This window comes from Lontra canadensis, unplaced genomic scaffold (genome assembly GCF_010015895.1).
Source record: "Lontra canadensis isolate GAN:19392208 unplaced genomic scaffold, GSC_riverotter_1.0 scaffold116, whole genome shotgun sequence".
Lineage (NCBI taxonomy): Eukaryota > Metazoa > Chordata > Mammalia > Carnivora > Mustelidae > Lontra > Lontra canadensis.
Genome location: NW_022631110.1, coordinates 3,320,128 through 3,346,717, shown reverse-complemented (window position 1 = coordinate 3,346,717; position 26,590 = coordinate 3,320,128). Strand labels below are relative to the sequence as shown.

The following is a 26,590-nucleotide window of genomic DNA, read 5'->3' as shown; positions in this document are numbered from 1 at the left end:
CTGGTGCAGGGAGGCTCGGGCCTGGGAGAGGCCCCCCTGTGTCCAGGTCTGTTGTGGTTATAAGGACCAAGGTGCTTTGAGCTACCGAGGGAAACAGAGTCCCAGATGCAGGTAGATGGGCCCAGAAGTTGTCCTACTTCCCTCTCCAGCGCTTACTACAAAGAAACCTTATTAAACGACATCCGGAGAGCCCGGGAGAAATACCAGGGTGACGAACTGGCAAAGGAGCTGACTCGGATCAGACTTCGCTTGGACAACACCGAGGTTCTGACCGCGGACATCATCGTGAATTTGCTGCTGTCCTACCGCGACATCCAGGTACGAGCCCCCTTCCCGGAGGCTGGGCCGTGTGGAGCACTCCCTTGGCCAGAGGAATTCAGTCCTCACGGGGAGCACTCTTCTACCAGGCGGGGGTTAGCTACCTTGTTTATAGACAAAAGAGGTATGTGGCCGGGTCATAGGTCCCCTAGCGCATCTGCTGTGCTGGTAACATTGGAGGTTTTGTCACATCAGACAGCCACTCTGGCCAAACCTCATTCACCGTATGGCTCGATAACAGGAGCTTAGAATCTAACAATTTAGATGCACTTGAGGTGAGACATTGTTTCAAGCTCTTGGCAAATCCTCATTCATTTCATCCTCTCCCCGAGCTTATGGGATGAATGCTCTGATTATCCCCGTTTTACAAATGAGGCACAGAGAAGTTAAGTAAGTTGTCCAAGGTCACACAGCAGTTAACAAAGTCAGGATTCAACTGAGGCAATGTTGTCCTTGCTCTTTGCCCCTCTTCTGTGCTACTTTCTTTACGCCTTTGTCATTTTCTTCTTTGGGGATCACCGGCCATCAGTGACAGGGAGAGGAGGAGTAGCAGAGGCGCATCTAGGACCCAGGGCGTGCAGAAGTTCACTCTAAAACAAGCATTGGGGCCTCACGAGGAGTGCTGGAGACCGAGTCTATGGGATGCGGTACCATGAAGGAAACGGAGTGCTTCCTCCCTCCAAGTTAAAGGCTGTCAAGCCATTTATAGGGATGCCTTGATGGGGGGCAGAGGGACGCAGGACACTGTGCCTTCCGTGCAGAATTCTACAAAGCTGTATTGGAGGTTGTTGACAACAGGTCTTTAAATCAAATTGAGGGAGGCACCCAGTTATGACCTGAACAAAGAAGAGTCAACTGCTGGGGTCTGCGAGCCCTGCTGATAAACAGGTACATCTAATTGACTTTAATAGCAGATGCTATTAGGGATTTTGACAACGAACAACTGGGTGACAAGAGAATGCAAATGACCTTTTTTTGAAGTCTTTCTTCCCCGGAGCTTCTGGCTTCCTTCTGTCCTGGCCTTCACGCCTCTCTTGTTTTTATAACCTTCCATTGGTAGGACTCTCAGGCCCAGAGGTAAGCCAGAAGCTTCTTGGAATACACTGTCGCCTTTCCTTGAGCTCAGGACAGGCGTGCGGGATCTCAGTGGGCAGCCCTTCTCACCGAACTGTGGCTGGCTGGCAGTCAGGTGGCCAGTCACCGTGACTGGAAGCCTGGCTGAAAGGGTAGCAGATGGCAAAGCTCAGAGGGGACCGAGCTGAGACAAACACAGTAGCAATGTTTTCCTGGCTAATTATGCAGTGTAGAGCTCTGGTTCTCAACCAGAGGACTTGTGGCTGTGTCTGGAGACCTTGTTGGTTTTCACGGCTCAGGGGCAAGGGGGAGGTGCTGCTTAACCTCCCAGAATGCCCAGGCCAGCCCCCACAAGTGAGAAGAATCCATCCCCAAAAGGTCAGTAGTGCCAACGTGGAGAAATCCTGGTTTAGATGAATTCAGTTATTTGTGGCCAAATGGGAAGGACCTGGTGTGTTTGCTCTCTTCCTGTGCTCAGTGACTGTAAGATTTTCTGTGTGTTTATCTCGCACTTATCTTAACCCACAGCCCTGCTCGTGCTGTTAATTCTCTGGCGCTCACAGCGTGTGATCTTTTTCTGGGCTGCCGGACTCGCTTGCTTCATCCCCTTGATCCTTTTGTGGCCTCTGATAGCAGGGATTCTTGGTTTGCCTTCTCTCTCGTTCATTTTGGGTTGTTTTTTGTTTTTTGTTTTTTGTTTTTTAATCTTATTCCTATTGTGTTACAGGCTATAAATAACTTCACTAAAAGCTCTCTCTGTATGGAAAGGTTTGTATTTAAATGCTGAGGCAGTCTTAGGTTGATAACTGTCCAGAAGAATCTGCGAAGAGCTGTGTTTCTCCTGATTTTCTCACCTTGGGACCTCTTGCCAACAGGACTATGACGCCATGGTGAAGCTGGTGGAGACCTTGGAAATGCTGCCCACGTGTGACTTGGCCGACCAGCATAATATTAAATTCCACTATGCATTTGCACTGAACAGGTAAGAGTGAGAGTGGACGTATAGAATTTTGAAACATGCTGCCTGTCCAGTTCTTCTTTCATTCTACCCTCACGGAGTCTGAGCCAGACCAGGTGCTAAAAGGCCAAGGTTATGAAAAAGGGCAAGGCATCTGATCTTGGGGTTCAGGGATTTTGTGTTTGGAACATATACCCCAGCCGTGAGGTCGGACGTGTAACTAAAGCCTTAGAGGTCGGAGGAATAAATGCTTTGATGAGGGTTTGCCCCAAATGCTGTGGAAGCCTAGCAGAGGGAGGAAGTCTTTCCACCTGGGGCTTTTAAAGCATCTTCCCTGGGGGTTGGGTTTGGAATTCGTGGTAAGAATTACCTCACATGCAGAAGAGAGTGTGGGATGTGGCTGGCGAAGAGGCCGTTCTCCTTGGCCAGAGCAGAAATGGGAGCCTAGTGTTCTTTGTGTGCAGTGGGCCTCCTGGGAACGTCTGGGGCCACTAGAGTACAGTTTGCCGGGGAAGCACACACGTGCCCTGAGGCTAAGTGCGGAGGCTGCGGCTGTGTCTTGAAAGGATCTCTTTTTTTTTTTTTTTTAAAGATTTTATTTATTTATTTGACAGAGAGAGATCACAAGTAGACAGAGAAGCAGGCAGAGAGAGAGAGGGAAGCAGACTCCCTGCTGAGCAGGGAGCCCGATGCGGGACTCGATCCCAGGACCCTGAGATCATGACCTGAGCCGAAGGCAGCGGCTTAACCCACTGAGCCACCCAGGCGCCCTTGAAAGGATCTCTTATGCCCGAATAAGGGGTTGATATTATCTTGTGGACTGTACAGGGCAAGTTTAAGCAACTAGATGACTGTTGTAGGATAAAAGAGGGTGCTTTCTTCATTTACTAGTATAATATGAACTTTGGAAGACAAAATACTGGGCTAGATAGAGTTGGTGAGACATGAAAATTCCAGCCTGGAGACCAGGAGCCTCAAGAGGTTGTGTGCCGAGGGGTCGGGGGTTGGTATTAGTTAAGATGCTGTAACAAAGGGACCCCGAGTGCAGTGGTTTGAGTAAGACGGAAATTGCTCTCCCCCCAGCAGTGTAGCAGTGAGTGGGCCAGATGAGTGGCTTAGCCCTGCTCCGGGAGTTGTTCGGGGACCTGGTGTCTGACCATTTTGTAGCTCTTGAATTTGCAAAAATGTTATCCTCTTCTGGTTGAAGCTAGATCACTGCTGGTCTGTATTCCAGCCCGTGCAAAGGGAGAAAAGACTGAGAGCTCAGGACAATTTCCTTGAAAGCATATAGAATTAGCACGGGGCGGGGTGGGGGGGGGCACTTCTGCTCCCATTCCATTGGTGAGAGCATAGTCACATGACCCCACATAGCCAGAAGGGCAGTTGGGAAATGTAGTCTCTACCTGGTCAGCCATGTGCACCTTCAAACTCAGCTACTGTGGATTTGGAGGATGATAACTAGAAGTTGGCCAGGTTGAACCTCACAAAATCCCTGGTGTGTAAATGTTCTAGCCCTGCCATCTCCCTTCCCTGGTCGACGTCTTCCACAGGGAGTGAATAAAGTGAGCACAGGAGGTGACCCGAGCGAGAGGACTGTTGCATCTGGTATCTCAAGAGTCTTGGCTTGGCTTGGCTTCAGCAGCTGGATCGGGCTACACGTTGTGGGCTTGCCACAGGCAGCATCGGCAGGACAGCGCGTGTGTTCAGGCTCCCATGGCTTCGGGAGTCTCCTCGTGCTCATGACGTCACGTCTCTCTTTGATAGCGAAGCAAGATGTATGCACGGTGAGATGCATAGCTCTTAAGTACACGATTCGATGCCTTTTGATAAATGGACGCACAGTGTAAACATCACCCCATCTCGATATAAAACATGTCTACGCCCTCAGAGAGCTCCTTTGTGCTCCTCTGCAGGCGATCCCCACCCCTTCGTAGGCAGCTGCTGTTGTAACAGCTGTCCGCATAGATGAATTTTTCTGTCCTGGAACTTTATACAAGTGGAATCACAGCGTACTCTGTTGCGTCTGTTTCCTTCACTCGGTGTCACATGCGTGTTGTTGGCTGTGTCAGCAGCTCGGTGATTCCCGTTGCTACAGGATAGTCCATTGTACAGATCGGCCACAACTGAGCCCTCCTTGGGGCTTTTTCTCAGTCTGGGGTGCTGAAGAACAGTGCTGCTGCGGATAGGCCTGCGCGTGACTTGTGTACCTACACGGCACGTTTCTGTTGGGTACATAGCCGGTGTCCTGCTCTGGCGGATCCCGGCGAACAGTGACAGGATTTTTATTCATTTCGATTTATAAGGATTAAATGAGTTACCACTGGTGACATTCCTGGAAGAATGCCTGGCATACCATAAGTGCTATTTAAAAAAATGGTTTGTTAAATAAAAACGATGAGGGCCATTGAAGTGAATCGCCACCGTGTCTTGACCCAAACGGGGTAGAGGTAACTGTTGTCAAACGGAACAGTCTGATTGCCATCCACTCGATGTAATAAAAGAGAAAACCAATTTGTGAAATGGAAAACCAGTATCTAAGGGAAATGGGTGTGGCAGGATGAAGTGATCCCAAGACCAGCGTCTTTCCAGTTTGGAAGCGGAGTAGCTGGGATGCCTGCGCCGGAAGCACGTTGCTCTCGGATGGAGGCTGTCTTCCTCCTGGGCCCCGAGGAGACAGCGACCCTGTCTTACAGGCCAGGCAAGGTGTCACCATATTCACAGTCGACTTCAGCACTGTGTACGGTTTTGAGAAACTTCATGGCATCACCTTCTGTCTATAAAGGGGAATATAGCGATGGACAGATGATTTTCCCGCGTTGCAGTTGACCTTTACCGCTTAGAAAGGGGAGCAAATTGTGGCCGTGAATTAGTTATTAAAGCTTGGCAGTCATGAATGCCGTTTGAGCCTCAGATGGCAAGGGCTGTCCATGACTATGAAAGCTGGCTCGAGCATTCAGAAGTGTGTTCAAAGCTGCTTCAAGTCTGCTTTGAGCCATGTAACTGCTTGCTACTTGGTGGCGTGGAATCCTGTAGGAGTACTTTCCTCGATTTGCTGTTGTTTTCACAGCCAGGACTTGATTAGGTACACAGCCAGAAGAACCTGACCGGGGATCCAGGCAGCAGGCAGAAAGCTAGTCTGGAAGAAGAGTACTTGAATCGCAGCAGAAGGTTAGGAACACGACTCGCCTGCACAAAGTAGGAATGTTCTCGTATTCTACTCCCTGCGTTTTCGGGGCAAGACTGCCAACTCCAGCAAAACACAACTCCTTCTTGAGTTCCTCAGTATGTGGGGGGCAGGCTGAACACATGATATGCTGGTTGGAATATCTGATGTGTCACTCTATAAATAAGGGGAGTGATAGAGGAAAGTCCCCTGTGGTGCCTAGAAATGCGTGCAGGGGTGACCGATGAGTGTTAGAGAATCCAACTGGTGCCAGGGAGGCTGCAGTCTTGTTCCAGAACCTCCAGCAGTCAGCTCACCCTTAGCCCCTGGGACTGTCCAGCCACATCCTTGCCTGGGTAGAGGGACACACATCCTCAGGAGGGCCGTGTGGGCTCCTTGTCCCTGCCATAGCCGCCAGCGTCCTTTTCTTGGTCTCTTCAGTTTCTGTTCATGGTTCGATCTCGCCATCCTAAGTCGTGCATTTCTATGACCATTCTTTATTGGGTGTTAGTCAGAAGTAGCAAAATGATGACCTTTCCCCACTTGTATAGTGCATCAGCCTCCGGGTCACTAAAATCATATGGCAAAAGGGGAACACACATTTGTGTGATCATTTTCCTGGCCGTGAAGAGAAGCACAAATCCTGTGCACTGAAAAGTAGTCAACTGGTCCAAACCCTTCATTTTATTTTATTTTTAAAATTTTTTAAGGATTTCATATATTTATTTGACAGGGACACAGTGAGAGAGGGAACACAAAGAGGGGCAGTGGGAGAGGGAGAAGCAGGCTTCCCGCCGAGCAGGGGGTCCTATGTGGGGCTCGAATCCAGGACCCTGGGATCATGACCTGAGCTGAAGGCAGACCCTTAATGACTGAGCCACCCAGGTGCCCCCAAACCCTTCTAATGTCACAAAACTTTTAATGTCACAAAGAGACTTTTAATGTCACAAAACAAACTAAAGGTTGCTGGGGGAAGGGGGGTAGGAAAAGGGTGGTGGGGTTATGGACATTGGGGAGGGTATGTGCTATGGTGAGTGCTGTGAAGTGTGTAAACCTGGCAATTCACAGACCTGTACCCCTGGGGCTAATAATACATTATATGTTTATAAAGAAAAATTATTAAAAAAAACCCCACTCTGCTGTTCAAAACCCATAAAACTGTGGACTGCATTGCCATGGAAGAAATGAGGATAATGGTAATTAATGAGATGGGTTTTTATAATTGCAATTCCAGTATAGCTAACATACAATGTTGTATGGGTTTCCAGTGTACAAGACAATGATCCCAGGCTTCCATCCATCACCCAGTGTTCATCACGACAAGCGCACTCCTTCATCCCCATCACCTGTCTCACCCATCCACCTCCCACCCCAATAACCGGCAGTGTGGTCTCTAGAGTTATGAGTCTCTTTCTTGGCTTGCCTCTCTCTCTTTCTTTTTTTCCGTAGCTCACATGCCAAATTATAAAAGCAGCCTCCATGTCCATCAATAGATGAATGGATAAAAAAGGTGAGGGGTGTGTGTGTGTGTGTGTGTGTGTGTGTGTGTGTGTGTGAGTTTGTGTGTGTGTGTAATGGACTATTACTCAGCCATCAAAAAGAAATCTTGCCATTTGCAGTGACATGGATGGAACTAGAGAAGAGAGAGTAATGCCAAGCAAAATAAGTCAGTCAGAGAAAGACAAATACCATATGATTTCACTCATATGTGGAATGAGATGGTTTTAAGAATTAATTAAGAGTTGGGTTGCCTGGGTGGCTCAGTGGGTTAAGCCGCTGCCTTCAGCTCAGGTCCTGATCTCAGGGTTCTGGGATCAAGTCCCACATCAGGCTCTCTGCTAGGCAGGGAGCCTGCCTCCTCCTCCTCCTCCTCTCTCTCTCTCTCTCTCTCTCTCTACTTGTGATCTCTCTCTCTCTGTCAAATAAATAAAATCTTAAAAAAAAAAAAGAAGTAAGAATATCTTAAGTACAAAACTTAGTACCGTGCCGGGCACATGGAAGAAGCTGAATGAATGAGAGGTGTCCTTCTGTTTCCTGACGGAGAATCCCAACCCTCAGGGTTAGATCACCTTCAGCGATGGTGTCTGAGGAAGGCTTCTTAAGAAGAGCTGGAATCTAGAAGGCCATTTGGAGTAAAATGTGAGGTGTCCTGAATCACTTCTGAGTTCTTCCAAGGAGAAGTCTGTTGACTGGGAAACTTTGCGTAAAGTTATGGAAATGGTCGCACATGACCTGGGTCCTGCCTTGCCTCCTGTCCTCTGCCTGGTTCACTGCCCTGTGGTCACCCTCCCCCGCCTTCAGTTCATAAGAGGGGCAGGTTGTTCTCCTCGTGGGTGTTGCCTCTGTCTGGAGTGTTTGTTGCTTGCCAGACCAAATCCGATGCTCCTTTTAGGGTCTAGCTCAATGTCTCTTTCCTTAGAGGTTGGGTTGCAGAAAGTACCATTACCTACAAGCAGTGTCCTTGCTGTTACACATTCTCATAGCACCTGCTCTTTTCCCTCGTAGCACTCATATTTCTGGTTCCATTCGAATATTTATCATCCCTCCCACCAGACTAAATCTGGGGCTCGGGGCAGGAGCCATGGTCTACCTGTGCCTACGGCCGTTGTGGCCCCCCCCCCCACAGAGTTGGTGCTCAGTAGGTATTCATTGAATGGGTGTATGAATGAATGAATGAATGACTCTGTGATCTGCCATGGTCCACAGTGGGAGGAGATCTGTATGGTGATACCTGGGTCCTTAGAGTGAAGGGATTGGTGTAGTAGAAGGCAGATCTATTGAATTTTTCTTTATACGTGCGAAAACAAGAATATCTAAGTCCTACATAGGCAGTGTCTACAGAAAAGTATAAAAGCAGAATTACTGGTAATACCACCATCACAGTAGGGCTTGGCCCAAAGCTGGCAATCCAGAAAAGTGAAGGGCTGCAGAGGCTAGGTCAGGGTCAACAGCGAGGGGCATTTTCCTAGCGTGGGATCCCAGGTGTCAGTCAAAGTGGGATAAGACACGAACTCAGAGGGGAATTGGTCTGCATCACCAAGGAAACCTGTGCCTTCTTGGTGACTGTGTGTTAGGGTAGGGTAACTGCTCTCACAAGTAGTGTGACAATTTCAGTGCCTTAACACGATGAAGGTTTATACTCACTTACGCGTCATTGCAGCGTAACGTACATCCAGTCCTGTGGGCGTATCGTGCTCGGGCAGTCTCTTCTCCAGGTGATTGACAGTCCACTCTCTTCCCATCTTGACACTCCGCCCTCCCTTCAGTCCCTAGCTCTCCTTAAAGCCGGCTGATGAGAAAAGCGAGACCATGCCGAATTGCCAGGGAGGGTGTGGGTGTGGGAACAGCTTTCCTGAGACCTAATTCGCCCACCATACAATTCACCCATTTAAAGAGTACAAGCCAGTGGTCTTAGTATATTCAGAGTTGGGTAACCACCACAACCAATTTTAGAATGTTTTCATCATTCCTGCCCCCAAAACCCTGAACTCATTACAAGCCACTGGTCCCCCATTAGCCCTCAACTCCCCTCCCCAGCCCTCAACAGCCACAGTTTTACTTGGCGATCCGTTAGCAGTCACTCCCTACCCCCAGCCTCACAGACTGGCCTAGGACACCACTCATCTGCTTTTTGTCTCTGGATTTGCCTATTCTGGACACTTTGTATGAATGGAGTACTATGATAAGAGAGCTTTTCTGGCTGGCTTCTTTCGCTTAGCATCCTGTTTTCGGGGTTTGCTCATGTTGTAGCATGTGTCAGTACTAAATTTCTGTGGCTGAATAGTATTCGATCGTACTGCTGGAACCCCTTTTATTTATTCATTTGTCAGCCGATGGCCTTGTGGGTTGTTTCCACTTTCTGGCTCGACCAGGGAGGTTTGTCTGAGCCTAGTCAGGAAGTAAGGTTCGTTACTCGATAGCGTGTTTCATTGGCCAAAGTTCAGTCTCATGGCCCAACCCAGCTGCAAGGGAAGTTGGGAAATGTGTTCTGGCTGAGGGCCCAGGAAAAAAAAATAAATGGGTTTTAGTGAACACATCCTAGTCTCTACTGCAACTTGCAAATAAGGCGTAGAGTGGAAACGGATCCCTCCACGTGGGATCCCTGAGAGTGTGTCGTCAGGACCAAGAGTGAAGACGGGACTACTCCTCACCTCCTGTTGCTTTTGTGAAAAGCCAGCCTCAGAAGTGCCCAGCTCCCCATCGGGGCCTGCCCCTTCCCTTCTTCCCTGTAAAGCCCGGCCTTTAAAGCTGTTGCTTGGTGGTCCCAGGAGACTAGAAAAAGTTGTGATGATGGGGGCATGGATGGGATGATTTAATAGTGGTTCTACCCTGCTACATGTCTAGGTCCTGTTTGTAGAGTCGGACAACAACCTTTCTGCTTCCTTCATGTGTCTCTTCGGCTCTGGGCATTGTCCACACTCGAACCCAGGTTATCTCTAACTGTTCCTTTCACCTTATGTAAATATGAGGCATCTGGCCAGAGTAAGGCACCTGCTTCCTTGGGGCAGGTGTGTTTCTGTCATGACCTAATCAGGAAACAGAAACGTCTCTCAGTATTTAAAACCGAGGAAATTGACTATATGGAATTGATTACACGGTTGTTGGCAGAGCGGAGTAGCCAAACAGGGAACCACGGCCCCTCAGAATTCACGTTGGCAGGAGGCAGCTGCCGTCCCTCCTTTGGCTGGAGGGACACAGGAAAGAGGTGATGTGATCAGAATCGAGGAGCCGGGATCCCTTGGAAGCATTACAAGCCAGCCTCTCGGCAGGTAAGTCTACAGAAGAGACGCGGCTATTGCTACAGCCACCACACGAAACACACCAAAACCAGGAGAACGTACTCCCGCTGCTTCATCCTGGCCCTGCGGATGCTTGTCCGCCCTGGTCCTGCACGGGCTGCCCGCAGCTGGCAGTCAGGTCTGGGAGCCTGAGAATCAGCCTGGAGGAGCTCGCTGCCCCGGGACACAGAGAGAAGCAGGTGGCAGAGGAACGTATCTGAGGGCAGAGAGCAGTGATTGGCCCAGCAGGACACTTACCTTTCAGAAACACTGATCAGTTTCTACATCTTTTTAAAATCACCTTTATCAAGGTTTAAGGGACAACAGACATACACTAAGATGTACCCATTTGAAGTGCTCTGTTTGATGGCTCTGGCCAAATACGTATGCCCGTGCCACTACCACCGAGATCAGAGACAGAAGGTTTTATCCCTCAGAGTTCCCCTGTGCACTTTTCTGGCAGCCCTGCCCCCATCCTTTTCCGGCCCCAGTTTGGATAATGGCGACTGACCCACATCCAGGTCACTGATCTTTTCTCTCAGAGTGTTCAGATCTGATGTTAGGTCCTTTCAGTGCCACTTTTTTTTTTTTTAATTCAGTTTTAGGGTTTCTACTGATTTGTTTTTTTGAGAGTTTCCATTTCTCTCACAAAATAACTTAATTCTTCACCCATATGTATTTATGTGTATATAAACAATATATTTATAATAGTTGTAAGTTCTTATCAGTTTTAGTAACAGTCATTTCTGGTTCTAGTTCTATTTTTTATCTTGATTATGAGCCACATTTTCTTCTATGCACATCTCCTAATTTTACTGTATTCTAGACATTTTATCTAGAAGAACCAAGGAGACTGAAGGATAACTTGTTTTGTTTATTGTCCTGGATATAGCTGAGCCCTTTCTTAGGTCTGGCAATTAGCATATATGACTGATTTTTTGTGTTTCTCCTACAGAATGGCTGGGTTGGTCCTGGACTCCATTTTCAGCCATTAACTCGTGATTAGCCCAACCCCCACCTCTCGTCTCTCCACGACCTTTCTGGTCTTGTCCATATTTGAGCAGGGAGGATTTGGGGCTGCTGTTCCTCATATGTTTGGATTCGTTTTCGCAGAGACCCATGTCCGAGGGCTCTGATAGTGCGTGTGGTATCTTTCTACTTTGAGCCTCTCCTGCACTGTGGCTTTCTTGGCAAAATACAGGGAGTAAGCTTGCTGCAAGAGAATTCTAACACGAAGCAAAAGGTTTTTGCTTGGGGACATATCCAGATGCCGTTCTGTCCCATCAGCCCATGCTTTTGACCAAAACTTTGTGGATTTTCTCCTTGTCCCTGTGAAGCTTCTCTGTCAAGACTCACTTTTCCATTTGGCAGTACCTAGAGCAGGTCCCCAACATGCAAGCTGTCGTGGTTCTTGGCTCACCTCTGAGAGCGTCGTCATTGTTCTTGGAATGAGTTAATCAAGGAAGTTCTTCCTCCCCTTCGGCACTGTTTAGGGATTGTCCAGGCTTGGACTGTTGCTGTGGGAGTCGAAGGACTTTCTCAGTCTTGTGATTGGAAGCAGGCATCTCTTAAAAGGTTTTTGACGGGCCACCTAAGACAGCGTTGGTCCTAGAAAGGACTCTGGTCTAGTGAGATGTTTTACTGGTTAATTCTGAGAGCCTGATTTGGAGAAAGATTTTTTGGAACTCTCTCCCACCCTATGAACTTTCTCTTAAAGACGCATGATGTAGGAAAGACAGAAAAGCAGACAGGATGCTTAGTGACAGGTGACATGTGAAAGCTCTGGTCCACTGTAGCCCACAGTCGCCTTGTGAGGTAAGCAAAGTCAAACATGATTTACATGTGAAGATCTGAGGCACAGAAAGGATAGTAAATGCTATGAAAAATAACCAGAATCTAGCTGTAAAAGTTCCCAGGCCAGTGTTGTGTTTTTTTTTAGTTTGGGTAGCTTACTGCATAAATAATAGATATGTTTATATATTTTTGCGAAAAACTGGGGGATGGGGAAATGCTGAAAGCAATTGTCCCTTATAAATCTATTCTCTAATCCTACCTGTGTTGCCGAAGTTCTCTCTCTCAGCACTTTGCTGTATATCTTTGCAGCTTTCTGTGCATTTACGTAGGCCTCACTATGTCCCGCTGCAGGATTTCGAGAATACAGGGCCGTGTAGGGGATGCTCTGTCAGCCATCAGTGGATGAAGATGGTTTTGTGTTCAGTACGGCTCAGTTTGCCATCCATGTAACAGACATTGGTTGAGCTCCTACTGTGTGCTAGACTGCACTCTAATCCCTGAGGCATAGCAGTAAACGGACCAGACAGAAAAACCCCTCCCTCTTGGAGCTTACGTGCTTAAGTGGGAAGAGATGATAGAAACTAAGTAAAACTATTAAAACAGGTTAGGGTGATAGGGAGGCTGGTGGGGCAGATTACATGTATAAGCTGAGTGCTCAGAGAAAGACTGGTTTTATGAGAGAGTGACATGAAGAAAAAAGAGAAATGGATGAGGAAGCATACCATGTAAATATATTGGGGAGGAACATTCTAGAAGGTTCCAGGGAACAACGTGGAATGGCAGAGAGGCTTGTGCAGCTGGAGCCGAGTAGGTGATGAGAGTAGGTAGTGCAATAAGTGGGAGCCAGATCTTCTAGAATCTTGCAGGCCACTGAAAGAAGATAGGTATTTGCTCTGACTTGGGAGCCCTGCAAGGGTGTCTTGTCAGGTTTATTTTTGAGCTATGACTGATATATAACATTTCATTAGTTCAGGTGCATAGCATAATGCTGTGACATACGTACGTTTTCTGTAATGATCACAACAGTCAGTCTCTTTAACATCCATCCCCACACATAATTAGAAATATTTTTCCTATGATAAGAACTTTTAAGATCTCTCTTGGGAACTTTTTTTTAAAAGTAGGCTCTGCACCCAACATGGGGCTTGAACTCAAGACCCTAAGATCAGGAGTCACATGCTCTACCGACTGAGCCGGCCAGATTACCCAATGGAACTTGCAAATCTATAATACAGTGGTCACCATGCCGTGTACGAAATCCCCAAGACTTGAGTATTTTATACATGAAAGTTTATACCTTTCGACCCATTCCACCCCCCACCCCCGGCAGCCACCAGTCTGTCCCCTGTATGTGTGAGCTGGATTTGGTTGGGTTGGGTTGCTTTTTTAGATTCCACATGTAAGTGAGATCATACAGTGTTTGTCTTTCTCTGACTTACTTCACTTAGCATAATGCCCTCAAGATCCATCCATGGTGTTGCAAATGGCACGAGTCCTTTCTGTTTAGGACTGATTCTCGGTTCTGTATGTGTGCCACACTGTTTACCATTCATCCACTGATGGGCACTTGGGCAGCTTGCAGGTCTTGGCTGTTACGAATAATGTTACAGCAAACGTGGGAGTGCAGGTGCCTTTTTGATCAGTGTTTTCGTTTCTTGTAGATAAATACCCACAAGTGGGATTCCTGGGTTATATGGTAGCTCTATCTCGAATTTTTTCGAAAATCTCCATATTTTCCACAGTAGCTGCACCAGTTTGCATTCCCACCCACAGTGCATGAGGGTTCCCTTTTCTCCGCATCCTCGCCGACACTTGTCATCTCTTGGTTTTTGATATTTTTTTTGTTTTTTATCTTCGCCTTTCTAACAAACGAGAGTTGATGTTTCATTGTGATTTTTGAATTGCGTTTTCCCGCTGATGAATGATGTTGACCATCTTTCCCTGCGTCTGTTGGCCTTCTTTACTACCGGCCTTCTTTATGCCTTCTTTGGAAAAATGTTTCTTCAGCTCCTCTGCCCATTTTTTGAATCAGACTTCTTCTGCTATTGAGTTGTATGAATTCTTTATCTATTTTGGATATTAACTCCTTGCCAGATACAGGATTTGCATAGAGCGTTTTGAGTAGCGGATTGACACAGCCTGACTTAGTGTTTAGCTAGATCACTCCGACCGCTGTGTTGAGAACAGATTGTGGGGGAGTGAGTGTAGAAGCAGGAAATGACTGTTACTGGGACCAGGGTAGGAATGGTGGGGGTCATGAGGAGCAGGCCACTTTTGGATATGGCTGAAAATAAAAGCCAACACAATTTTTGGGTTGAATAAAAAGTGCTAATGAAATGAGGCATGACTCCAAAGTGTTCGGCATGAAAAACAGGAAGAGTGGACCGGGTGTCATTAAATAAGGTGGAGAAGAACAGCTTTGATGGAACAATGAACGGTTGAGTTTTGGACACATCAAGTTTGCGATATTAGACATGCAAGTGAGATGCTAGGAAGACAGTTGGATGTGGAAGCCTGGAGTTCACGGGAGAGCTCTGGGCTGGAGATAGGAATTTGGGAGTCATCAGAATGTGGGTGGTTTGAAAATGCGGGACACTAGATGGGATCGCGAAGGGATCTAGTGTAGTTTCTGATAGAGATGAAGGTCCAAGGCTTGGCTGAGGACACCTGCTCCACTGTTAAAAAACTGGGAGATGAGGGGTGCCTGGGTGGCTCAGTGGGTTAAGCCTCTGCCTTCGGCTCAGGTCATGATCTCAGGGTTCTGGGATCAAGTCCCGCATTGGGCTCTCTACTCGTCAGGGAGCCTGCTTCCCCCCCTCCCCCGCCTGTTTCTCTGCCTACTTGTGATCACTCTCTATCAAATAAATAAATAAAATCTTAAAAAAATTTTTTTTAAAAACCTGGGAGATGAATAGGGGCCAGAAAATTAGACTAAAGTAGAAGGAAAATCAGGATTGCGTGGTGCCCTGCAAGCCAAAGGAATGTGGTCCAAGGAGGAAGGAGTGCCCAGCTGTCAAGTGTGACTGGTAGGTCAGGTAAGACAAGGGCCGAGAAGCGGTCAGTGCTTTCAGCGGTGACCCAGGCCTACTGAGTCCGAATATCCAGGGTAAGATACGCTGATGGCTGGATCCCATCTCCAGAGAATGATTTAATTGGTCTCAAGTGCAACATCAATGCGGAGGTTTTTAAAGTTTCCCAGGTGATTCTAATATGAAGCCAAGCTTACAATCTCCCATCTTAAGTCATATCTGTCTCTTAATGTGTGAAATGGCTTTCTGTGTTGCTGGACTGATTAAACATGGGAGTTTTTATCTATAGACCTATCCGTGTATACTTCGGGATCTGAGAATGATAAACAGATCTGAAAACTGGTGATTAACCACTAAAGGGATAAGTTATTTAGCACTTGTCCTAAAGCGGCTTATAAGCCAAGAACCACTTTGCTTTTCATTTTTTGCTAATGTTTGGTGTTTGTCTTTTTTTTTTTTAATCCTAAGAAGACCTTTTGTTTTGAGTTACAAGGGTAAGTTTCAAGCTAATGAAAAAAATTCGAGGGAAATGTTGCTGTAAATGGTCCAAAGGAAACCAAACAAATCCGAACCCAGATCAGTAATGAAGCATGTGGAGGCGCTAAGTACATTCTTCTCGGATCCTTCAATTGCATGCCTCAAAAGTTGACTCATAACAGATACAGAAATTTTGTACCTCATTAAAGTTTTAATCTTTTGTGTTTTCCTACCGCAGACTGTAGAAATTATTTAAATGCTCCAGTAAATTTGAATTGGGTTGGTATCTGTTGGCTCTTAAAAATGAGAAGGTATCATGGGTGGGCTATTCATTTAGAGATCTGGTTTGCAGGCCGGTAAAATTGGATTGTATGGACAAAGAGCGTCGAGCTCAAATATGTGAGAACAAGACCAATGTAGACGATAGAAAAAGTTAGAGTTGTAATACAGGCTTAATTACGGCAACCTTCCAGAAGAATGCCAAGTGTCTAGATTAGCCCTTCTCAACCTGGGTTGGGTTCCACAGAGAATTAATCGCTAAGACCTTAAGGCATCTATTGTATCAATTGAATGAACTCTGATGCATCTAGAGAATAGGGCTATCCGAGTACCAGACTTGGGAGAAGGGAGAAAACAGTCACTCAGATAATCAAATAATTTTCTCTGGAGCTAAATACGTTAGCAGATCCCCAGTTAAGGAAAGCTGTTGGAGGTACTAATCTGCTGTCCCGAACGATACAGTAGTTTTTCTGAGGTACAGGTCATCCAGAAAGAAAGCATAGAAGAGCCTTTTGTAAAATTGCCGAGAAACTAAAAAGAATAATCTCTTTATTCATTTATTAGAATAGTTATCGGTAAAACATACGTAGGAACACCTCGTACAAATCCCAGCAATGATTTTTTTTTTGGACAATCTAATGTGTATCCTTCCAGACTTTGTGCACACGAACATATATGTGACTAGTGTTGAGTGCGAAGAATGGAATTGTGCTATTCATTTTGTTCAGTTTTTTCCATGAACTTTATGGAAATTCTTCTATATAATCACATACAGGCTTGCCTCTTTCTAAGGGTTGCATGATACTCCATCGTTTGGTTGTTACAAACTATATTTTACCATTCGTATGTCACTGGACATTTGGGTTATCTCCCAGTTTTTCACTGTTAGGGGCAAAGCCATAATAAACATCTTTGTGCAAAAATTCTTGAATAAAAAGATATGCATAAGGGTTTTTCTATATTACAGATTCTAGAAGTGGAATTGTTGAGTCAGGATGGATTTTGACTTTTTTGTTTTATAGAAATTTCAAACACAGTCAAGAGTATTGCACAGAGCACTGGGCGTTCTATGCAAACAATGAATCATGGACCAAACACTACATCAAAAAAAAAAACTAATGATATACCATATGGCGACTTATGTATCATAATTTTTTAAAATGTAGGAAATAATACAGGGAATCCCCATGTATCCCTTCTCCACTTCAGTACTTACCCCTGCATAGCCATTTTTGTTTCCTTCTCTCCCCATGCACTCCCTCCTACCCTAACACCAGAAGGATTATGAAGCCACGACATTCCATTTTATCCATAGAGATTTCAGTATTGTCTGAGGGACAGTTTTCCAAAACGTAGTCATGATTGTGTTTTACCTCAAGATGAACAATAATTCCTCAGCACGAGTGTTCACATTTTCCCAGTTACCTCTCTCTTTAGTTTGATGTTTACGATGGGTTTGAGTTATGATCCAGACAAGGTCTGACATGGCATTTGGTTGATAAGACTCTTAAGTCTTCTTTGGTATAGTGGTTTCCGCTTCATCATTGTAATATAGTTGAAACGTTTCAATCCTTTATGGTTATTGTTCTTCCTAACGCTCACATTGTTCCCTCTTTGGCCAAAAACTGGTTCTTGTTGGTTCCGCAGTCTTTTTCATACGAGCTTAGTAGCTTCCTCATGTCTTTGTATTAAGATGTTGCAGGATCATGTTAGACCTGTCTGGAGTCCACTGTTCCTCCATGGAGTCCTGGCTCCGTGTAGCGAGACATGGTATTTAGAGACCCTAGTCAGGGCTTGGGGGTTCTCATTGCTACTGAGTTGGTCTTTGTTTTGGTCCTTTTAGGTAAACTGAGCTAGGAAAACCACTTGATGAATTCATGCTGATGTTCCAATTCAAATTTAGGACCATAGGCTTTTTACTGAATTTCTTGGATTTTATGTATCTCTGGTTCTTAATGACATTAACATCATTATTTTGTTATATTCTTTACTACAAATAGGTGATATTTTCAAAATACCAGTACCATTATTATCACTAACAATAGGATTACTGGAAACTATTTAAAATTTCTTTGCATTTGTGTTTTCTTCTTGGGTTATATGCTCTTAAGAAAAGATGGTCAAATTGTTTTAAAAAAATCACATGAATTAGTTTCTCTTTTGTGGGTGACCCTTCAGCCACATGTGGAGGTTCATTTGTTTTGTTTTGCTACAGCCACAAATTCAGATGATGTTTTTAGGAAACACTTAAATTTTTTAAATTTCATTTTTTTTGTGTAAAAAAACTTCCATAGTTTCCAAGATGAAACCAGAGAGGGAGACAAACGATAAGAGACTCTTAATCTCAGGAAACAAACAGAGGGTTGCTGGAGGGGAGGGTGGGTGGGAGGTTTGGGGGGCAATGGGTGATGGACATTGGGGAGGGTATATGCTATGGCGAGTGCTGTGAATTGTGTAAGACTGATGAATCACAGACCCATACCCCTGAAGCAAATAATACATTATGTGTTACCAAAAAAAAGAAAAAAAACTTCCATAGTTTCAGTCAAATTACAAAAAGTGAATTTCTTTTCCTGTCTGTTCATTTTTTTTCCTCCCTCCACCTGTTGGTGGTCATTTTTATTCCTTTTGGTTTATCCTTTCATTTTGAGGAAATAAAAGCAGGTACATATCTCTATTCTTATGCCGCCTTTGCTTAAATAAAAAGGTAGCTTTCTGTACACAGTATTCAATACATAGCTTTCTTGTCTTAATGATATATCCTAGAGATCACTCCATATTAATAGTACATAGAAATTACTACTCTTTACAAGTACTTACTCTCTTCTATTAGAAAATGAACATCATTAGCTGTAGTTGATTTCCTCAGTCTGCACAGCTGTCAGGCATTTGCTTCCAAACCTTCACAGGAAGACATATTTCACAGCCACAAACTCAGGTTATTTGGTGGGAAAGATTATTTTAACAATGGTCTAAGGAATCCACTACCCCTGTGGAAAATGAACATTTTTACCATATAATCTAATAAGCAAGAAGACTGATTTATGAATATAGAAACAATTTTCTAAATTTTCTTCTCTGTTGGACATAACATGAGACCAGAGGACAGGGACTGCTAGGGTCTTGGCCTGTTTGAAGATGGCAAGCCATCTCAGGTCAAGAAATAAATTTCTCTTGGCTTTCTGGATTTGCAGGCCCTGCTGCTTTTCCAGAAGAATCTTTTGTCAGATTGTGTCGTCATCACAATTCAGGTTTGGCTTCTGAAATCCTTGCTGTTTGTCTAGCTACGGGAGACTGCCGCGTTATTTTTTTCTCTTGCAGACACATCAGTCTGCATTTGCTTCCATCCACAGTCTAGGTCTCATTGAGAGAAGGGACCAAGTGGGGGCTGTGTGTGACATTGTGAGATTTAATGGTGTGGGTCTGAAGCAGTTGCTATATTTGAACATGAAAAAATGACTTAGATTTTGTTTCCTGCTAAAACACAGCATCCTTCTACCAGCCCTTAACAGAACGAGCGCATATGCTCCCGGGTCCTAATTCAGACATGTGTGATCTTTCCGCACAAATCTCTCAGGAGAAACAGTCCAGGCGACCGCAAAAAGGCTCTGCAGGTCGTGCTCCAGATTCTGCAGAGTTGTGACCACCCGGCCCCTGACATGTTCTGCCTGTGTGGGAGGATCTACAAGGACATCTTCTTGGATTCAGACTGCAAAGATGACACCAGCCGAGACAACGCCATTGAGTGGTAAACCTTCCTCCTAGTCAGTAGCACGAGCATCTCTGCAAGCGACAGAATTGCAGAGGCCAAGGATCTAGGTCTTGTCCATTTGAATGCCTGTCTGTCCGTCTGCAGGCAGTGGGGAAAAAAGGCATAGAAGTGGTTTGGGAATTTCCAGATGCCTTTTTCTGAAAGGAAACCATTAGAAACAGGTTTTTGTAGTGGTGACTTTCTTCCCATAAGTTCACTCATTTATAGGTACAAGAAGGAGGCTCAGCATGCTCCTTCCCAGCTCTTCCTGCCAGAACTTTGTTCTGCCACCATCAAGGCATTATCTTCTCAGTGAGCCCACCTGCCCGCCCTCCCTTTCTTCCCCCATCCCACCCTCCCTCCCTCCCTTCAACAAATGTTGACTGAGGGGTTACTGTATGCCGGCAACTTTTCTAGGTGGTGGGGATAAGGACACAGCAGACATAGACAAAAATTCTGGCCCTTGTGGACCTTGCGTGGCTGGTAAGGGAAGTCAGACAAAGAAATAGAGAAGAACCGGATGTTATCTGTTGATGAGGGCTCTGGGGGTGAGCTCATCAGGGAGGGAAGGAGGCTTGAGAGGAGCTGGAGGCAGTCTCCGCTAGGGTGGTCAGGGAAGGTGAGTAAAGACGTGAAGGCAGTGAGGTGAGCCTTAGAGAGAACCGTAGAGAAAGTGTTCCGGGAATAGGGGCCAGCAGGGGCCAAAACCCAGAGGGGGAACTTCCCAGGCATGTTTAGGGATGGTGGGGCATGAGTGAGGGGAGAGTGGCACGAAACGGGAGAGGAGAAGACCCTTGAACTCTGAGGGAGATGATGTGACATCAGAGCGCTCTGAGCAGAGCAGGGACGAGATCTGACATGCGTTTTCACCAGCGCACTCTCACTGTTATGCATAGAATATATTTTCGGGGTGTATCAGCTATCATTTGCTGCATAACAAACACGTCCAAAAGGAATGGCTTCAAAGAGCGGTTTATAATTTTTCATGACGCTGTGCATTGGCCAGGCTGCTCCTCGGCTGGTACCCCTCCTGATGTGCTGGGCTCACTCCTGAAACAGGTCAGCTGAAGGCTCAGCGGGGCTGGAAGGTCCAAGATGGCCTCCCACGCGTTTGGCAGCTGGTGCTGGGCTTGGAGGTGCCCCTCTGTTCTCTGTGGTTCTGACCCTGGCCGACGGGCTTTGTCAGGCAGTGGGCAGCATCCTCAGAGAGTGAAGGCGGAGGCTTCGGCTCCAGAGCTCCCGGGAGGGCAGTTGTGCCACGTGCTCTTGGTCACACCACAAGCAAGTCACATGGTTAGCCCCGATTCAAGGGGGGTGGAGAGATGGACTCAAGCCGTGGAGGGGAAGAGTGACAAAGGCACGTGTGTAGTGGGTTGAGGAGGAGTAGTGGCTATTAAACCACCCAGCACAAGGGCCAGGGCCGCAGTAGGGAACAGCTAGGAGACGACTGTGGTAGTTCAGGGAATTGGTGGTAACTTGAACCAGGGCGGTTCTGACGAACATGAGGAGATGCCAGAAGCGGGACTCGTGTTGGAGGTGGAGCCCGTAGCTTACCTCATCTGCTTCTGTCACAGGCGCTCTTGACATGGCTGTCCCGCTCTCCATTCTGCTTCCCTTTCCCTCTCCTCCTCTGGCTCTGTCCAGCTCTGTCCTCTCCCCTCTTCTCTCCATCCACCCTCTTTGCTGGTGATCCCTGTCACTCCCACACCTAGAACCGATCTGCAACCCAACCTGCGCCCTGAGCTTTGGCCCCACGTCACCACCTCTTTGTCCCACCTGAGGGTGGTGCTGCTCTCTGAGGGGCAGTGTACCCAAGGGTAACGTCCTTCTCCGTTCCACATGGGGTGGCTTCCAGGGCCTTGTTTTCTTACTACCACTCTTCAGCCTCCTCCGCTTACACCTTTTGTGAATGTTTGCTGACTTACATTCACTCACCTCCTGATGCGGTTGGGTCCTGGTTCCAGCCCCTTTCCATGTCTTCCCTCACTTTCTCTCCGCAACCCTGGTTGGTGCCTTTTTTTTTTTTCTTTCCACTTTCCTGCCAGGAATGTTCTCACAATATCCCAAGTAGGCTCTCTGCTGGGTGTCTCTAAAGCTTAGCCATCAGAGATCGAACCAGCATTCCTTATTCCTTCTAAAGCTCAAAGACCCGCTGTGGCTCCCCATTCCCCATTAAAGAAAAATTCAAACTCTTAGATCGCCATTCTAGGTGCTCTGCAGAGAAAGCATGTAGAAATTCTCTTTTTTTGATAGTTGTGTTTGGGGATCTTACTATCTCCTCCATAGTATAGGCTTGTGGAGGGCAGGGACCCCATTTTATTCTTAGTAAATTCCCAGCGGTACCTAATGCACTGTTGTGCTAGGAGTCGCTTGGGGTGTTGAAGGGGAATTCATGTCGGGTAGGGCCAAAGTAGGAAGCTGTGTTCCCACTACCGTGGCCAAGCCCCCAGGTCAGGAGGTGACTGCCTGTGGCTATTTCAGGAAAGTCCCAGGAGCCTTTCTCCATCCACTTGAGAAGGTGGTGGGGTCTAGGAGGCAAATGAAGCTTCGTCAGATTCTGGGGTGTAGCTCCGGTGAGACCTTGGGATCATCTGACCCAGGTGCTCCGGTGGTGAGCTGTAACTTGTGGCTGCGGGAGTTAGGGAGCTGGGAAGAGGCAGGCCCGAGACTGCGGTCCTGACTCCACGTTCAAGTCTTGTCAGCCCCAAAGCTGGGCCTGTTGGATTTATAGATGAGAGGCAGAGAGAGGTCTCCCCTCTCCCCCAGATAACTTTTGATTGTAAAAGAAGGTGGGGAAAAAATCAAATATCGTGGAATAAGGTATTGAAAATCCCCAAAACGTAATGGGGTGGGGTTCAATTTTATTGGAGTTTTGTTGGCTGGGGTTGGACCAACTTTCTTAGCATTCTCTGGTCCATCTGAGCATAGTCACGTCATGCCCCGAAGTTCACAAAGCTGAAATTTAACAGACTTAAGTGATAGGTTCTCCCTTCCACAATGAATATTTTCTTGGTGTTTAATCCTCTTGCTGTGGCACAGGTGATCGAGTTCCTCCTGGTTCACAAGTCTTTGCTCTGAACTGTGTCACTGAAAGACATTCTTTGTCATTACTTCGTCGATCATATTCTTTTTTTCTGCAGTCAGGATAGTCCTACCCGCTCATGGAAGGGAGAGCAGCTTTCTTTGTATAGAAAAAAAAAAAATAGAGAACTAAAATGGCACTCTTCAAACTTTGGAATAAAAAATAGTATTCTCTGGGATAGTGCTCTTTCTCCTCCGGCTCCTCCCACTTGACGCCACGACTCTCAGAGTGATCTTGGGGCTGGGTTCCGGCAGCCCCGCTTCCTCCAGGAAAAACGGACCTCAATTTTGTGATAAAAAGCGAACAAACAGCCTGCAGAGTAATAGTCTGCAATTGATGGAATTGCTCTATAAGAACAAAAATGCTCTGCGTACAAGCAGAGTCTCGCTTTTAAGATGAGATTTAGACATCCAGTCGCAGTCTCCTTTTGTGGGTAGGGTTATAAAAAGTTTTATGTTTCTTTTTGCACTTTAACGTCCTCATCTCATTCAGCGATCACGGCTTTTTTTAAATAAAAATCTAGCCGTGATGGAGAAAATGGTTTTGACTCCTTAGTGTAATGATGATGATATTTTTAAGGAACTATTTGCTGGCTGTAGCTGCGTGTAAAGAGGGAGGGGGGCCCGGAAAACCATAGATGGTGGAAGAACTCATGAGAAGGTTGGCTTGTGCCATCATTTGTCATTTTTCCCTTCTACCATGATAACAAGAATCTGGTGGGTCTGTCATTACAGGTACCGCAAAGGGTTTGAGCTCCAGTCGTCTCTTTATTCAGGAATTAACCTGGCAGTTTTGCTGATGGTTGCCGGACAACAGTTTGAAACTTCCATGGAACTAAGAAAGATAGGTAAAGCTATTTCTGATCGCATGATAGGCTGACAGGCTTTGGTCACCCAAATTGAGCACTAAAAACGATCTTCAAATAACTAGCATTTTCTTTCAGAAGGAACGGGGACTCTCTGGTAGCAGTCCTGAGACCGTAGCCAAAATAAAGTGCGTGCTTTTTCTCTCTCTCGAGGCTTGCATAATAGGAGAGAAGCTAGAAAGATTTTCTCGTAGCTTCATCTAAAATTCAAATTCTTCAGGTGTCCGGCTAAACAGTTTGTTGGGAAGAAAAGGGAGCTTGGAGAAAATGAACAATTACTGGGATGTGGGTCAGTTCTTCAACGTCAGCATGTTGGCCAGCGATGTCGGGAAGGCCGTCCAGGCAGCAGAGAGGTTGTTCAGACTGAAACCTCCAGCCTGGTGAGTCGTGTGTGTCTGCGTGTATCCGTGTGTGTGTGTGTGTGTGTGTGTGCGTGCGCGCGCGCATACATGCGCGTCCCGCTTCTCTCGATACCCAACCTTGTTCTAGAGGGAGAAGAGCTGTAATTGCAAAAGACAGTATCAGTTGCTGCGTTTCCCCTTTGACTCCTTCGCTAACACAAAGTTATGGCAGCAAGAAGCGCTCTGCCAGCTCACTTGGCTTTATGGGACAGGAGGGAAAGACAGACAGACGGGCACGTACATGTACAGATGATGTCTTACGTGCTCTATCTCTTTGAGATAGATGGAACCCAGGACTAGAATAAAAGACCTAGATATGGTCAAGAACATGGTGCCGCAGCACTGGCCCCAGGTTAGCACATTATGGAGCCATTAAACGTGCCAGAAAGAACACTGGGCGACGTGGACGTGTGTTCAGGGTGTATCCCAGAGCAAGAAAAGCCATTGGCAGGGTACAGTGTTCTCTGTCGCTGGTTCTCAAATGTCAGCATGTATCCAAATCGACTCTGTTGATTCAAACACAGATTGCCGGGCCCCACCCTGCGCTACCTGGTTCCAGAGGTCTCGGGTAGGGCCTGGGAAATTGCATCCCCTGGCCTGGGAACCACACTTCGAGAACCACTCTTCTCTGTGGACTCCTTTTGATGAAAAATCTGTTCAGCATGTGACTGCCAGCAAGGTCTCCGAGGAGGGTGGGCAGTAGCCCACTTGGCAGTAGACACGAAGCTCCGTGAGAATCGTCGTTCTGTCATTGCTTCCTGGAGTCTGTAAGAGATGTTCCCTCAGTTCCTGTGCAAATAATCAGCGACGGAGGGCCTGTCTCCAAAATATTGACAGTGGCTATCTCAGGGAGGTAGCCTTATGAGAAGATTTTAATCTTTTTTCCCCCTCATCTCTATTTTTCTGGTTTGTTTGAACTGTGTTTGGATTACATGCATAACTTGAAACTTTTTACTTTTAGTGATCTGTGTTCATCTGCCCCCTGTTCTCTCCCGGCTCGGTGGGCCAATCTGGACTCCCAGGGCTCAGAAACTTCTTCAGTCTTTTTTAGTTGGACCCTGTTTCTTCCCCGTCTGAAGGACCTAAATTTGATGCCCGAGCCATATCTACCTCTTGAAATCTTCCTGAGGCTTCGTGAACAAGGAGGCAGGCAGAGCCTCCAGCCCTCATGGAGTTGCTGCTTTTTTTTTTTTTAAGATTTTATTTATTTATTTGACAGAGAGATCCCAAGTAGGCAGAGAGGCAGGCAGAGAGAGAGAGGGGGAAGCAGCTCCCCGCTGAGCAGAAAGCCCGATGCGGGGCTCGATCCCAGGACCCTGAGATCATGACCTGAGCCGAAGGCAGAGGCTTAACCCACTGAGCCACCCAGGCGCCCCGAGTGGCTGCTTTTTCCAGAATTCCACTCTCAGGGTGACCTGCTGCACCCGAGCCAGATGGAGCTGACTCCGTGGAGGGCACAGCTGAGCCTTGAATGTGTTTTCATTATGTCAGCACCGACACTGACTTACACTGTTGGGACCTAATACTGTAGGTCCAAGACCACCCCGAGGCTTCTGATTGACTAGAAGAACTCACAGGACCCCAAAACTATTGTACTCATGGTTAAGGTTTATTACGAGACATACACAGCTTGAAATCAGCAAAGACAAAATGCACAAAGGGCAGAGTCCGGGAGAGACGAGGTACCAGCTTCCAGCTCTCCTCACCCAGTGGAGTGACAGGGACAGGGCTGAGTTCTCCCCACAAGGATGTATGGCACCATGCATGAAGTACTGACAACCGGGGAGGCTCACCAAGTCTTGGTGGCTAGGGTTTTCCGGGGATGTCAGTTGTGCAAGTACGGAGCACCCGCGTGATTGACCTTAGTCACTGAGTCCCCAGCCTCTGTGGACATGGCACTGAAAAAGCTTGTCCCAAGGCCCCCATCATGCATCCTGTTGGTAGCATGAACTTTCTGGCATGGCCCAAGGCCCCCAGTAAACAAAAGCATTCTTACCAGGCTGGGTATCCCAAGGGCTTAAAGGTGATGTCCCAAAAGCGAGTCAAGGGCCAGACCTTTCTTTGGTTTGTGTAGATTTGGGACAACCCAGGCCTACTGAGCGAATCCTTCAGTGTACAGGACCCAAGCTAGGCAGAGTCTAGCTGATCTGCCTTCCCAGGACAGCTCCAGACTTGACCCTCCAAGGACAAAATGATACTCCCGTGCTTTCAGCTCAACCAGCCCCTTTCAGTACCAAAGAGGACGTAACCACCACTGCCTGGCAGCTGGGTTTCAGACACTTCAAACTGCCTGAAGACAGTAAAGATGTGATGAGATTGAAGATCTCATAACTTCAAATTCTGCCTGGTCAGATTTAATTAAAAAAAAAAAAATACAATGAGTTTCACATTGGGGGTTGGTAGGGGTCAAGGAGGATAGGAGAGAGATGGGAGGGAAGCAGCGTGGCTGAAGGAGGGAAACGTGACAGTGATAGTCCTTGTGACAGTGGACACGTTTTCTGTTTTAACTGTATCCGTATTAATATCTTGCTTGTGATCTTGTTCTAGAATTTTATGAGCTGTCATCACTGGTGTATAAACTGGGCCAAGGGTACACGGGATCTCTCTGTATTGTTTCTTAC

General features: G+C 46.7%; 1 protein-coding gene across 1 annotated transcript in view; it reads left to right on the top strand.

Annotated features, from left to right (window-relative positions):
- The window catches only part of MAP3K15 (mitogen-activated protein kinase kinase kinase 15), a 117,650-nt gene that overhangs the window by 44,286 nt on the left and 46,774 nt on the right, over positions 1 to 26,590 (top strand). Inside the window, exons 5-9 of the mRNA XM_032840732.1 lie at positions 150 to 318; positions 2,268 to 2,374; positions 19,448 to 19,618; positions 23,438 to 23,550; positions 23,789 to 23,948. Of these exons, the coding sequence (XP_032696623.1) occupies positions 150 to 318; positions 2,268 to 2,374; positions 19,448 to 19,618; positions 23,438 to 23,550; positions 23,789 to 23,948 (720 nt within the window). The remainder of the gene's footprint in view (positions 1 to 149; positions 319 to 2,267; positions 2,375 to 19,447; positions 19,619 to 23,437; positions 23,551 to 23,788; positions 23,949 to 26,590) is intronic.